Source organism: Typopeltis vanoorti, chromosome 17 (genome assembly GCF_054136105.1).
Source record: "Typopeltis vanoorti isolate ZY-2024b chromosome 17, IOZ_Tvanoo_1.0, whole genome shotgun sequence".
Lineage (NCBI taxonomy): Eukaryota > Metazoa > Arthropoda > Arachnida > Uropygi > Thelyphonidae > Typopeltis > Typopeltis vanoorti.
Genome location: NC_143565.1, coordinates 97075464 through 97089549, shown reverse-complemented (window position 1 = coordinate 97089549; position 14086 = coordinate 97075464). Strand labels below are relative to the sequence as shown.

General features: G+C 34.7%; 1 protein-coding gene across 7 annotated transcripts in view; it reads right to left on the bottom strand.

Moving 5' to 3' along the window:
- The window catches only part of Asph (Aspartyl beta-hydroxylase), a 284141-nt gene that overhangs the window by 200520 nt on the left and 69535 nt on the right, over positions 1-14086 (bottom strand). For all 7 annotated transcript variants that reach the window (XR_016549637.1, XM_090406732.1, XM_090406733.1 and 4 more), the window contains exon 5: positions 11248-11395. Coding sequence is in view for 6 of the 7 variants with exons in the window: in XM_090406732.1 (XP_090262858.1) it covers positions 11248-11395 (148 nt within the window). In the remaining variant the exon portion in view is untranslated. The remainder of the gene's footprint in view (positions 1-11247; positions 11396-14086) is intronic.

The window sequence follows — 14086 nt, the reverse complement described above, 5'->3', positions numbered from 1 at the left end:
AATCTAAGAAGCCTAACTTGGGAGTAGCAGCATTTATAGCAGACAGATACATTAAAGAAAGAGTTTTAGATTTTAAACCTGTGAATGACAGATGATGCACAACAAGAATCAAAACACAGTTTTTGCATTTATGGATTATAAATGCCCATGCATTATAAGAAGTAAAGGACAATACAGACAAAGAGGAATTTTGTTTGAAAAATGGAGAGATCCTGATTCAGCACCATCTAATAATATAAAAATAGTCACTGAAGATTTCAATGCCATGGTTGGCTGGGAAAATATGTATAAAGAAATAAATGGAAAATATAGTCTACATAATCAACCTAATCACAACAGAGAAAAATTGATGGCTTTTATGTTATGCAAAAATATCCTATCCTCTACATGTTTTATTCATTGAGATATCCATAAAGAACTGAGGATATCCCCAGATCATACAACATTTAATCAGACTGATCATGTGATTATAGAAAAATGATTTGCAACAAGTATTACTATGTAAAATATCATGTAGAGGAGCATGTTGTGATTCAGATTATTACCTAGTCAAAATTATGTACAGGTGCAGTAAAAAAAAAAAAAGATAAAAGATAAAAATACAGACAGAGAACAAGATATAGACAGAAGATGGATACATAATAAATAACAGATTGTGAATACTTCAGAAGAAACTAAAGGATATGAAAATAAGCCAAAGAGAAAAGTTTGGTTTCATGAAAAATGTGCTCAAGCAGAAATAAAAAAAAATAAGGCAGACAAAGAATTTACTACAAGGCCAAATTAGGATTAAAGAAGGAAAATATAAAGAAATGAGATGAGATACAAGTAAAATCTTGAGACTCAATTTTGACAAGTCTATGAATAGTCGCCATTCGTGTGGGTTATGTTTGATTCGAAGGGCATTTATCAAGACATCTACATCATAGCAGAACACGAGGTCACCTTCCTTTCGGAAGGTGCAAACTGCTCGTGATGAGTGCAAAATGAAATCACTCGGACATTTTCCTTGAGAAGATTCCATTGTAGAAGTCTTGATCCCAGTAACTCTGCTTTGGCCTTGGACAGCTCCAGATTATGAACGAGATTGTTCAGTTGTGAGAGAATGTGTGGCGCAGATGATGCACTGTGGCCAACATACTGATCATCATTAAATGCTGAAGGCTCAGGAGAACCCAACATTGGTTCTCCTTAGTCCTCGTCATCCTCTGAATTGATGGAAAATTTTTCCATGCTGAACATATACTGCAGGAATATAATTCGGAGGTTCGGGAATGGCAAGTCCTTTGCCGTGTGAAACTCGTCAAAGAGCAGATGGTATATTTGGGTATACTATTGTCCACTTCTTTTTTCTCATGATGCTTCCTGAAACAGGTGGTACCATGCAGAAGTAGCAATCATTTTCATGATTGCTTGACTCCTTCCAAACCATACAAACAGCTGGACACTTTACCGCCGTTCAGCCACTTTGGAAGATTTCTAACACAAGTACGACAGCATATGCATGGGACCCAAGCGTTGTCCTGATCCCCGATCATACATCTGAAATAAAGCTGATATGCCTTTTTCTGGCTTGCAAATGTAACAACATATATTGCCACTATTAACATAAGTACGAAGCATCTGCTGAACATACACTGCAGGAATTACTTGTGTAGTGTAGTACTTATGATGCAAGAGTAAATGGGAGTGTAGCCCAGGAAGTCACACAAACACTTGCTCAACTTACAAGACTTCACTTCATACTACTGATTGCATCATCTTATAACTGCAATGTCATGACTCGACTGCACTGCATCAGCCAATGATACAAATACTCCTGGGGGTGTTATGTACGATTGGCTGAAGCAATATTATGCAATATGTTGAAATCAGGAGATTGAAATAGTGTTGCCAAATAATACCATGTATGCAATACAGAGGACTGAGCCTCTCCTAAACAAGAGTCAATTGACAGATTTTATCACTTTCGTATTCAGCACATCGAAATTAGTAAAGAATAACTATTTTCATTTCAGAGGTGTGTTGTCCAGTGTAATTTTACACTAAACTGAAATAAATCAATAGTGAGACAACTACGTGAGTTCACTCCTACAGCAGGCTACATACTAATTTCTTCTTCACTTATGAAGCAGTAATAGTGTTTTTTTTTTTTTAATGCAAATATATACAATATTTTGTGATGTAACAGTTATTGGATAAAAAATAAACCACGTCAATTCAATTATTAGAAATAATAAATGTTTATTCAATTGTATGCTGTGGTCTCAGTCAGTCAACATCTGCTTTAGAAGTGTATATGCATCCTGATAGTCACATTTGGAGATATGAAACTGATAATTGCATGTTGCAGTTAAACCAACTTCTTTCAGGATACCACATCACCATACACAACTTATGTCAAATACTTATCTGACAGCCAATCACCTATCCAACTAACTAATCTAGTATCAAGTCCCATTTGTTCCAATTTAGTTACCAACTCATTGTGTAGCAATCCATCAAACTCTTTTGTAAAACAAGTATGCCAATGTATATACATCTCCTTTGTCTAATACATTTATCATATTGTTGAAGTACATAAATTGGTAAAACACGATTTCCCTTTAACCCCAAACCAGCCACGAAGTCTATAGACGTCGAGTTAAATCTGGATACGAAGCTCTAAAATCTATTGAACAACATGGATAAGAAGTGCAATTTGGTGTCACTATATCATCCACATTGGCCAGTAGGGAGGTTAGCAAACCCTCATGCTGAATATCACAGAGAATAGTGCTATTATCAAACTACTTCTATATTTTAGTATCTCAGCTTTCACCAACCTTCTCCATCACCTTAACTACAACTCCAGATATATGAATTGGCCTATAATTTGTAGCGTTAGTCTTATCACCATTAAGTGATAAGATAAGAAGAATTTTACCTTCTTTCCACTCCTTTGGGATCTGTGCCATTGCAAAACTTGTTAAACAAGTATATCACAGCTGACGGTAAGTCCCTGGGACATTTCCTTAAAGACATTAGGTGATATGTCATAAGTCTTATTGTCCTACTGACATCAAATTTATTTAACTCCTCATATATCTCTTGATTATTCATTAGTAATATATCTTCTCCCACTTCATACACTTCACAAATTGCTCACTGAATACGTCGACTATGTCCTCTGCAACAGTTACCAATCTACATCCATTAACATCACCTTATGATGTCTGTACGGTTAGCCTAGTGGCTTTGCTCTTCGCAACCATATGCCTGGGGAAGGAGTGTCCTAGGTTCGATTCCCATCGATGATGCGAGGAGCTTAAGGATCTTCCTCAGCAATAACCAAGTCAGCTGGTCTTGGGCGTGGACAGCAGATTTGTTTCCACCAGTTTATTTGGGGTTTTTCATCCCGCAAACAGGCAAACTGGCCCCGTGAACATACACGGATATAGTCAGGAATATCCGTGTATGTTCACGGGGGGTTCTTAGGTATTCCTGAATATAATCAGGAATACCTAAGACGATCCCTCCAGCTATAGGTCTGAATTGTCAGCTATACCAGTATCAAGCCCAAATAAAAATGGGGGGGGGGGGGGATATTGAGTGGTGGTGCCATACCTCCCCGTAAGGGGGCTCACGACCGTTGAATCACCATATGAAATAAATAAGTAAATAAAATCTTATGATAATTGTTCTTTCTTCTATTTGCCAGATAGCGACAAATCTCTAGGATTTTTCTTGGCCTGATTTGCTAATTTCTTCTCAAATTGCACTTCTGCTATCCTTATCAAATCAGTTACCTTCCTGATTTGCTCTTTATACTCTTTGTGCAATTGAATATTATTATTATTCATCTTGTACTTCCTCCATAGTGCCTTCTTCTTTCAGACTTCATGCTTAATCCCTTCATTCAACCACTTGACACCTACCTTATTCAACACAATGACCTTCAGAATATACCACACACACTGATGCTTTTAAGTAACTTTTGGTCAGTGACCAAGCAGCACTTATCTACTTTCTGCTTAATTCTTCATTCCATGCTATAGCTCCAGGCTATCTCCTAAGCTTTTCATATCACTGATGACCTTCCTCACAGAAGTTGTCATAGGGTCATACTAGTTGTCATACTAATCACCATCCCAATGATCACTTTCACCAACTGAAGGAAAATGTGATATCTCACTCCTTGCATGCCCTCCTTTACATACTGCTTAAGATAGAACTATCTCAATAAATACATTTCCCTTATTTCCAAATTCTCTCTGCATTCCAATCTATATTATCAATTACCAAGAAACTATATTCTTGATTTCATATTTTATCCAAATGTAAGCAAGCAAAGTTTGCATGCAAAGTTACTTCACATGAAAACTATGTTTGCTTACACTTGGATAAAGGATGAAACCAAGAATATAATTTATTGGCATTTTTAATTTATAGTATAACCAAGTGAAAAATAACGTTCAAAATCTATATTATCATAATTAAAATCACCTTCCTTTGTTTATCTTGGTTCATCTCGGAATGAATGACCTGGCCTATAGTAACATCCAACTAAATATCTCTTCCTGTCAACCCCATCTCACACCGTACTGCCTCAAAAGTATTGCCACTGTTTCAATTCTTGTATCTCCACCTTACAGAGGCATAACTCCCTTGCTTTTATGAACTTATTCTTTATTATATTTACTAAATTTCTAATTATTTTTCACTATGCTGCATTCTGGAAGTTTCACTTTTGGAAATTTTATCTTGTCCTGTAGTTAAATAAGACAAGATAAAAGGCAATATTCAAATAACTTTGAATAAACAAATTAGCAGAATCCTGAAAGGTTGATCTCAGGCCCTTCCAGTAATGATAAATCCTAATATGCCTTAAAAATGGTTAATTGTGCATGAACAGTATTTGTATGTTTCTGTGCTTCTTGTTCCAGTTCATAAACTTGAAGTTTCAAGATTTAGAATGAATGACAAGAAGAACAAAGTCAGTTCATATTCACCAATAGATTACTCTCTGAAGACCAATGAAAGGACTTGATCCATCACTCTTAAATATTAAATCATTAACTGAAATCTCACTGCCCTTCTCTGACATAATGTTGCAAATGTGTGTCAAAGCATTTACCAGAATTTCCAAAGCTTCCCTGTCTAGATTAACAACATATTTTGATAATACATTACATTCAACTTCCAATTCTCCATGTAAAAAAATCTACTCTTCACACCCCACTTCACCACACTCTTACATAACTTCCAGGGATGACCTCTGGTTCTTCTCCCCTCAGCTTCTGCCCATTTTATAATCTCACCTGGATTAATCCAATAAAATCCCCTCACCAACAAAAACATATCTACCATATCACCTTTTTTCCTCCTATCCAGTAAACTCTGAAATCCACATTTCTTCAACTTCTCTCCAGCATTCCAGAGTTCTGATATTGTCTTAGTCACTTGCCTATGTACCCTCTTCAATGCTTCCACATTACATTGAAAATGCAACCAAATCTGAGCACAACAGTTTAAACTGAATAGTGTTTTATACACTGCACAACCACCTCCTTATCTCTACATGTCAGAATACTTAATATTATAGAAGTACTACAATGTGCAATTGCAACACTTGCAATATGTCCTCTAAACTTCAGTCTACTGTCAACCATCACTCTCAAATTGAATCTCATCCACTTTAAATTGGAACACCTTGCACTTAAAACAACAACATCAATATCAAATTCCTGCCATGTACCCACAAGGGATGTACAGGATATGATAGTACTACATGAAAAAATTATATCATTACTAACTTCCTATCTACAATTTTCCTCCAAATCAGTCTGTCACTTGTCAAGACTCCAACATTATCAGATCTTATACTTCTATCATCTAAGGCACTTTGTACCGTATCAATCCACCTATATCTTGGTCTTCCTCTGGGTCGTTTTGCTAATCTTTCTTCGCCCATTCTGTTTAAGTGACCATACCACCTGATATTAGCTCTGCTAATGCATTCCTGGATGCTAACAATGTCAAGTTCTTTCCTAATATCCTCGTTTTTAATATGATATTGCCATTGATGCCATCTATTCACGCCTATAATCTTTCTCAGGACTCGCATATCTGCGGTCTCTAGTCTTTGGTCAAGTGTTTGACTTCTGACCCAGCTCTCAGATCCATAAGTTAAAACTGGTTTGAACACTGTCTTGTATACAGCTAATTTAGTGTTCCGACTAATTTCTCTATTATTCCATATGAATTTATTCAATTGACTTCCCACCATACCAGCTTTGCTGATTCTGTTGTCTATTTCTATATTTAATTACCATCTTCAGTAAAAATCGTGCCTAAGTAGCTGAAATGTTTTACTTGTTCCACAGGTTCTCCATTCACAACACAGTTGACATTTTCAATAATTCTGCCTATTTTCATTGTGTCTTTTTATTGCTGACCTTCATACCATATCTCTTACAAAAGCTATTCAATTTAGTCAGAGAATCTTGCAGACTTGTAGTGGATTTATTTAGAAGCATAACATCATCTGCATAAAGCAAAGAGCTGACATTAGCATCTCCAATTTTGATATCATGTTTAATACCACTTTCCTTCATAATGTGATCCATATAGATAATGAATAACAGAGGGGATAATGTACATCCTTGTCTCACACCAGATTTAACATTAAACCATCTTCCTGTACTTCCTTCAATTCTAACTGCTGACTTACAACTCAAATATAGACTAAGTATTGCTTGATATAATGCCCCATTGACACCATATAACTGCAGCTTATTGAATAGCTTCTCTCTTGGCACCTTATCATATGCCTTTTCCAAATAGACAAAACTTAAATACAGATCTTTGTTATATTCCCATGATTTCTCCACTATTTGTCTTAAAGTGAAGATCTGATCCTGACAGCCTCTATTTGGCCTGAATCCAGCTTGTTCTTCACCAAGCTTTTCTTCCACAATTCTTCTCAACCGTTTCTCAAGTATACTTCCATAGATCTTGCCAGGAACACTCAGTAGGGAAATACCTCTGTAATTCTCACATTCAGTTTTATTTCCCTTTTTATATATGGGTACTATGAGAGCTCTACTCCAATCATCGGGAATTCGTCCATCTGTCCAGGCTTTCTGAACTATGCAGTGCAGCCACTGTAAGACACTTATACCACCATACTTCAGCATTTCTGGTCGAATATCATTCTACTCCAGCTGCCTTTCCACATTTCAAGCCTTTGATGGCGTTTTCTACTTCAAGTATGGATATGTATTCCTGCCTGCATGCCTGGTCAGTGTTTTTTACCACTGTGCTGTCATCACTGCTTGTTTCATTTAGCAGTTTTTCAAAGTAATTACTCCATACTTCAAGGATATCTTTTTCTCCCATTTTCATTTCACCTTTATCATCTCTAACTCCTTTTACAGCACTCTTTCTTCCATTCCTAAGCTTCTTCAACAACCTCCAGAATATTTTGCCACCTTCTTGATATTTATTTTCTATATTCTTGCCAAAGTCCTCCCATGACTTTTGTTTAGCTAGTATTACACAGTGTTTAGCATTCTTGCATTTGTCTCTATATTCTCTAAGAGCAAAAGCTGACTTATTTGACAGGAACTTTTGATATGCTTTCATCTTTTCCTTCACTACCTCTTTAACTTGCTGTGTCCACCAGGGAGTTCTGATTTTTTTTATCCTTGCAGACTACCTCACCACATGCCTCTCTGGCAGAATCAATCAATGTTTTCTTCAGAGTTTGCCACTGAATCTCCAAGGTTTGATTCCTGTTCTCAAACTCTTTCATATTTTCTTCAATAATCTTTGTGTATTTTAGTCTGCAGTTCACATCTGAGAACTGCTCAACTTTTATTCGCTTTAAAACTTTCTTACATGTTATTCTTTTCAATACGAAATTCAATTTTATCCTGCTCAAGACTAAATAGTGATCACTTCCAATTTCAAATCCTCTGTACACTCTGGTGTCCTGCACCAGGGAGAAAACATCACTATCAACAATAACATAGTCAATGAGACTTTTCTTATTCCTTGCCTCTTCTCTCCATGTGAATTTGTGCACATTTTTATGTTGGAACATGGTGTTAGTAATAACCAATCCATGTCCTGAGTAGAAATCCAACAAATATTTGCCATTATTATTAGCTTTGCTCTTTTCTCCAAATTTTCTCAAAATATTTTTTGTATGTCTCACAATCATTTCCTACTCTGCTATTTAGATCCCCAACAAGGAGCAACTTTTCCTTTTTCATTGTGTCAGTTGCTTTTTCTAAAGCGTCAAAAAATTCCTCCACTTCTACCTTAGTAGAACCTTCTGTGGGACCATAGGCACAAATAAGTCTCATTGTCCAGTTCCCCATTCCCATATTTGCCCACATTACTCTACTTGAGACTGACTGCCATTCAAGATCAGTAGTGCTATTTATAATTCTCCCTAACTTTGCATCATCAGCAAACTAGTGAAGATCCCCAGTCAGTCACATGATATCATTTACAAACAAGCTAAACATCAAGGGCCCCAAGAACAGAACTCTGGGGTGTGATACTAGTTACTCTTCTTTTTTGAGACACTTCTCCATTGGACACAACTTGCTGGTATTGTTCAGAGTCAATCACTACTCCATCTAATCAATATACTATATATTCCCATCCCTGTACAGCTTGTACACCAACTTATCATGTGGTAATCTATCAAATGCTTCTGCAAAGTCCAAGAATATCACTGTGTATGATTCTCCCTTATCTAACACGTGTTACCTTATCATAAAATATAAGTAAATAGCTGAAACAAGACCTATCCTCTATAAATCCATCTGACCATCATAAAAAATACTATGTCCATCAACTCAGTCTTTCCAACACCTTGACTACAACGGTAGTTATACAGACTGGATATAATTAGAAACTTCTGTCCTAGAACAATGCTTGTGGTGTGGTACTATTTTGCCTTCTTTCCACTCCTAAGGAACCCTACTCACTGCAAGACTTTCATTAAATAACTAGATCAAGGATACTGATAACTGTTGTGCACATTCCTCAAGAATATGTGGTGATATGTCATCCATTTCCACAGCCTTATTAAGATCTAACCAAATCAAACCTGACACACCTCTGATTCTTTCAGTTCCAATTCTTCTAATACTTGCCCCAATATGGAACGATATCATTTACACCGGTATAATATATGCTGATAAAGTGCTCATTCAATATTCATTTTAGAAATTATGGAATTTAGAACCGTGTTATAAATAACGCTTTTAATATCCCGACATTTCGATCTTCATATTAAGATCATCATCTGGAGCACATACGAAGCAAAATCGAAACATAGAGATATTAAAAGAGTTATTTATTCCAGATGATGATCTTAATATGAAGATCGAAACGTCAGGATATTAAAAGTTATTTATAACACGGTTATAAAATCCATAATTTCTAAAATGAATGCTGATCACTATGTAACACTAAAAGAAAGAATGCTCATTCAATAATTTTGTTATATCCTTTGCAACAGTCACTTTGCTACCATGACTATCCGCCAAAGTCAACCTGCCATAATTATTTTTTCTCTTGCTTGCCATATAGTAGAAGAATTCCCTCGAATTAATATTGGCCTGACTAGCCAATCTCCTCTCATATTGCACCTTTTCTTTCTTTACCATGCTCATCACCTACCTAGCCTGCACTTTATACTCTTCATGGATGACATCTTTTCTGTCAACATCTTTTCTGCACAGCTCATCTACCCAGCATAGTAATGCTAGGTTGACTACACAGATTTCCATAATCACCCACCTTATAATTCCACATATATCCCTTTTTGGCAGTAACCTTTTCTTTTTTCGTCAAATCCTAAACAAGTACATCATGGACAGTGTTAATACCTCATTAACAACTACATCTTGTGAAGTTATCACCAAATCCAAAACACTAAATCCTCTAGCTGCTTCAGTCACATACTGCTTAAGATATTTATCCCTCAGAAATTCAACAAACTCACTCTCCTTGTTCTATCTACTCTCCTGACTATCTACTCCTTCCATTCTATATTCCTATAATTAAATTTTCTTAAAATTTAGTCAATCTTAATACTAACCTTAGCTATAACTTCATTGCCATTCTTCAGCTATCCAGCTTTGGTATAAAGATCATGTCCAACAATACTATGGCATCAGGATGCCTTCAAATGTCAGCGATACATTTGCAAGTTAATTTATAGCTATTGCTCTCTTGTAATGTATATTTTTGGATTTCTCTTTTCATGTCATGCACTCAATGAAGTCTTCTAAGAAGACAAAATCAGTTGTGCATTCAAATAATAAATAGTTTTTTTCTATACACACACGCATATATATAATTTATCAGGGAAATATTCAGAATGTCATAATTCCTAATGCTCATGACAAACATTAGGAAATTTGCTTTAATGACAAATAATGCTGATACTTAAGTGAAATAGTTATAGAAGCCAATCACATCAAAAACTTCCATAGTGGAAAATAAAGTAAAACTAAGAAAAATTACTAATAAACACTATTCAAGATAAGCTAATGAATAACAGGATGAGCAAGAAAATAATGGCAAAATTTCATTATTCAGAAAGATCCATTTAACATTATGGCCTTTATGAAAACTAGTTTTGGCATATGTAGTATGTTAGAATATTGTCTATTTCATTCTCTCTCTCTCTCTCTCACACACACACACACACACACACACATACCCCCCCCCCTCCCCAAACCAACTAATTCAGAAAACATGAAATTTAGGGCTACTATATATATCTCCAACTTATAAGTATATCCACTAGGTAAAAAAAAATTATCTGAATTTTTGTGGTAAACACTGATAAGCTATTATTGGTGGATTATTCATGTTAAAATGCAAGTGGAACCTTCTGTTGCTATACATAGAAACATAACATTACATCCATCATGAACAAACAAAACTATTTTATTATACACAGAGATAAGCACTTTGCTAAAGAGACTAATTTGTGTGTCACAATCTTTCTTAGCTACCAGAATACTACTGGAAGAACTTATTCAAGTGAAATAAGAGTAAAGTAGAATAAATGATTTTTGTCCTACATGATTTTTGCCTATTACGAGTAAACTGGAACATTATATACATACAGCTATTCCATTTAAAGCATATATTTCATAATACTATTAAAGAGATGCATCATCCACTACATTATTTATTTTATGAAAGTGAAATGAACAAAAAAAACACACATACCACTTGGCTCTGGCTGCTCCTCTACTGCAATTTCTTCTTCTTCTTCATCTGCTTGATCAGTTAGATCTTCTTGTGACTCCATTCCACCATCTTCACTCAGCTGTTCTTTAATCACATATTCAGGAATTGCTTCTAATGGTAGTTCAGGCTACAAATCAATTTTAAAAAATTATGTAATGCATCTGTATTTCTAGCAAGAATGATTCTTCTGCAAAACAAGAAAATGTTAACTTAAAGAACAGTAAAACAGGCAAATAATGGTGTATTTTCTGCTGTTGTTGCTACATATTTACTTATTAAAGCTTGCATATCCTGCAGTTTTTTTATAAAACCACAAGTGCAATATGTTCTATTATTCAAAGAACAGATTAATTATTAATTAAAATTTAATATTAATTAACAATAATTAATGGTTACTAGTATATTTATACATTCATTTCAATTACTTAAGGTGTAGGATTCCAGCTAGGTAACCAAAAGAAGACTACAATGGCCTATTATAAGGAATGAGGAGAATCAACTTTGGATTATGACTCAATGTAAAATGTTCACCTTCTTGTGGGTGAACTGCTATTGAGTAAACATTTGTAAGCTGAATGAATGAGAATGGGTTGGGGAATTAGGACTTACACTCCAAAAATGTAGTACATATATGCATTAGGGAAACTAAATATACATCATCAAGGTACAGCACAAGCAGATATCATCCCAGCTGGGGTTGCCAGGTTATGCAAAACCACAGAAACAAGATAGTAAAATATGAGAGTGGTTCATGAAAATAAAGGGAACAACCTCATTTGCAACAGAACTGAAGGTACATACCATTGATGTGAGAAACATCAATGGAAAAGAAGTCGGACTAGCAGAAGAAGGAAGAAATATGTGTAAATAACAAGTATAAGACAACTTTATTCAAACGGTAGAGACCTAAGAAAGAACAGGAATAATATTCAATACTAAGCATCAAATTCTTGAATGCCTGCCAATTTCAAGTAGACAAATTTGAAAATGCAAAATTAAACAGAGAATTATCATCATCATCAAATTCCAGATATGTACCTTCAGGGAGTGGAAACCAAATATTTCAACTGACTGAAAAAATGGGATGAATTTTCAGCTGGGAAAAAAAAAAATTGAAATTTTGATTTTGTTGTAATGGAATTCGATCAATGGATAAACAGGCATCATGAAAAATATTTCAAGAGTGCTCAGGCATAATGCAATGACAGTAATAAAAATTAACAGAGAATATTAAAACTTAGAAAGATGAGAAAGGAGTGTTTAAAGATTTTTGTTTAAATATATTTTTCTAAAATAAGCAATTTCTTTATGTTGATTCTAAAAACACAATCTAGATGTTTTTCAAATGCTTTCTCAGTTGCCACCATGTCATGATATCAAAGACTGTCCAAAGCTTCAGAGTCGACCAGAATTCAAAAAATCCACTAGTGTAACTGAATATTAAGAGTTTTTATATTTGGAATGTATTTACCTTCAACATTTGTTTAATGGCACGAGAAAATTTTCAACTTCTTTTTCATAGAAGTAATTCAAGAAACTACATTAAGTGTTAGAAATGAAAATAGATGTGAAAAGGATAACAGATCATTAATAAATATATAATAATAATAAATAGTCATCACATGTCACTGATAAAACGTATTAGTGATACGAAGAGTTTTTCACATTTCATAGACTTATAATCACAATAATACAGTAGTAATTGACATACTGGCTTCAACATTAGTAGCCAAAGAAGATCAAAATTGGCATTGTATTCACACTGAACATGTGACTATATCAGGTGGCCCTAGTCAGGTATTAACTTGGGCCACCTGATATATTTGCCTGACTGATGAGCTAGCACAAAATTTTTCATGCTCTAATGTTAATTTTATATTTTATATCATTACTAACTTTCTATTGACAATTTTCCTTCAAATTAATCTGTTACCTGTCAGGACTCCCATATCACATCTTATATTTTGGCCTGCCTTCTAAAGCACTTCTTACTTTATCAATCTACTTAGATCTTGTCTTCCTCTGAGTCTTTTTCTTACAATCCTAGCAAAAAAACTTCCATTCCTGAATGCTAACAATGTCAAGGTCTTTCCTAATATCTTCATTTTTAAAATGATTCTACCATTGATGCCATCTGTTCACTCTCCTAATCTTTCTCAGGACTCACATCTGTAGTCTCCAGTCCTTGATCAAGTGTTCACAAAAAATGGCTTAAAATCTAAATTTTTTTTACTTGTTGAATAGGCTCCTCATTCAGAGGAGTTGATGTTTTTAGTATTCCTGCCAATTTTCACAGTATATATTGGGCCTATTATCCACATGACGATGGGCCCAAATAATAGACCCACATCCTAAAGAAGCAGAGAAGGAAATCTATCCTTGATGAAATGTTTTGGACAAATTTAGAGAAATAAAGGCAAATTCTTGCTAGATTTCTGCACAAAACAAAGACTCATTAATAATATCATGTTCCAAAATAAAAATATGCATAAATCCATATTTGAAGGAGAATATCCTGTCAAAAAAAGAACCATCGTTAATCATGTTAAGGTTGATAGCGAGATGGTGTACAGGGGATTAAAACAGGGAGTGACCACTGCTTAGTATTGATCAGAATAAAATCAGTATTGCTGTGAAATGTTCACTAAAGTTCTGAAAAATTCAAAGACAAACAACTCTAAGATGCAAACTCTAAATTCTAATATATTAGGAGAAAAAAAAAAGTAAGTTTTTTTTTCTTTTTTCCCCCTCTATTTTTCTTATTATTTATCTGCAAATATTTTGGAAAGAACACTGAAGATAAACATCATGCAGAGAG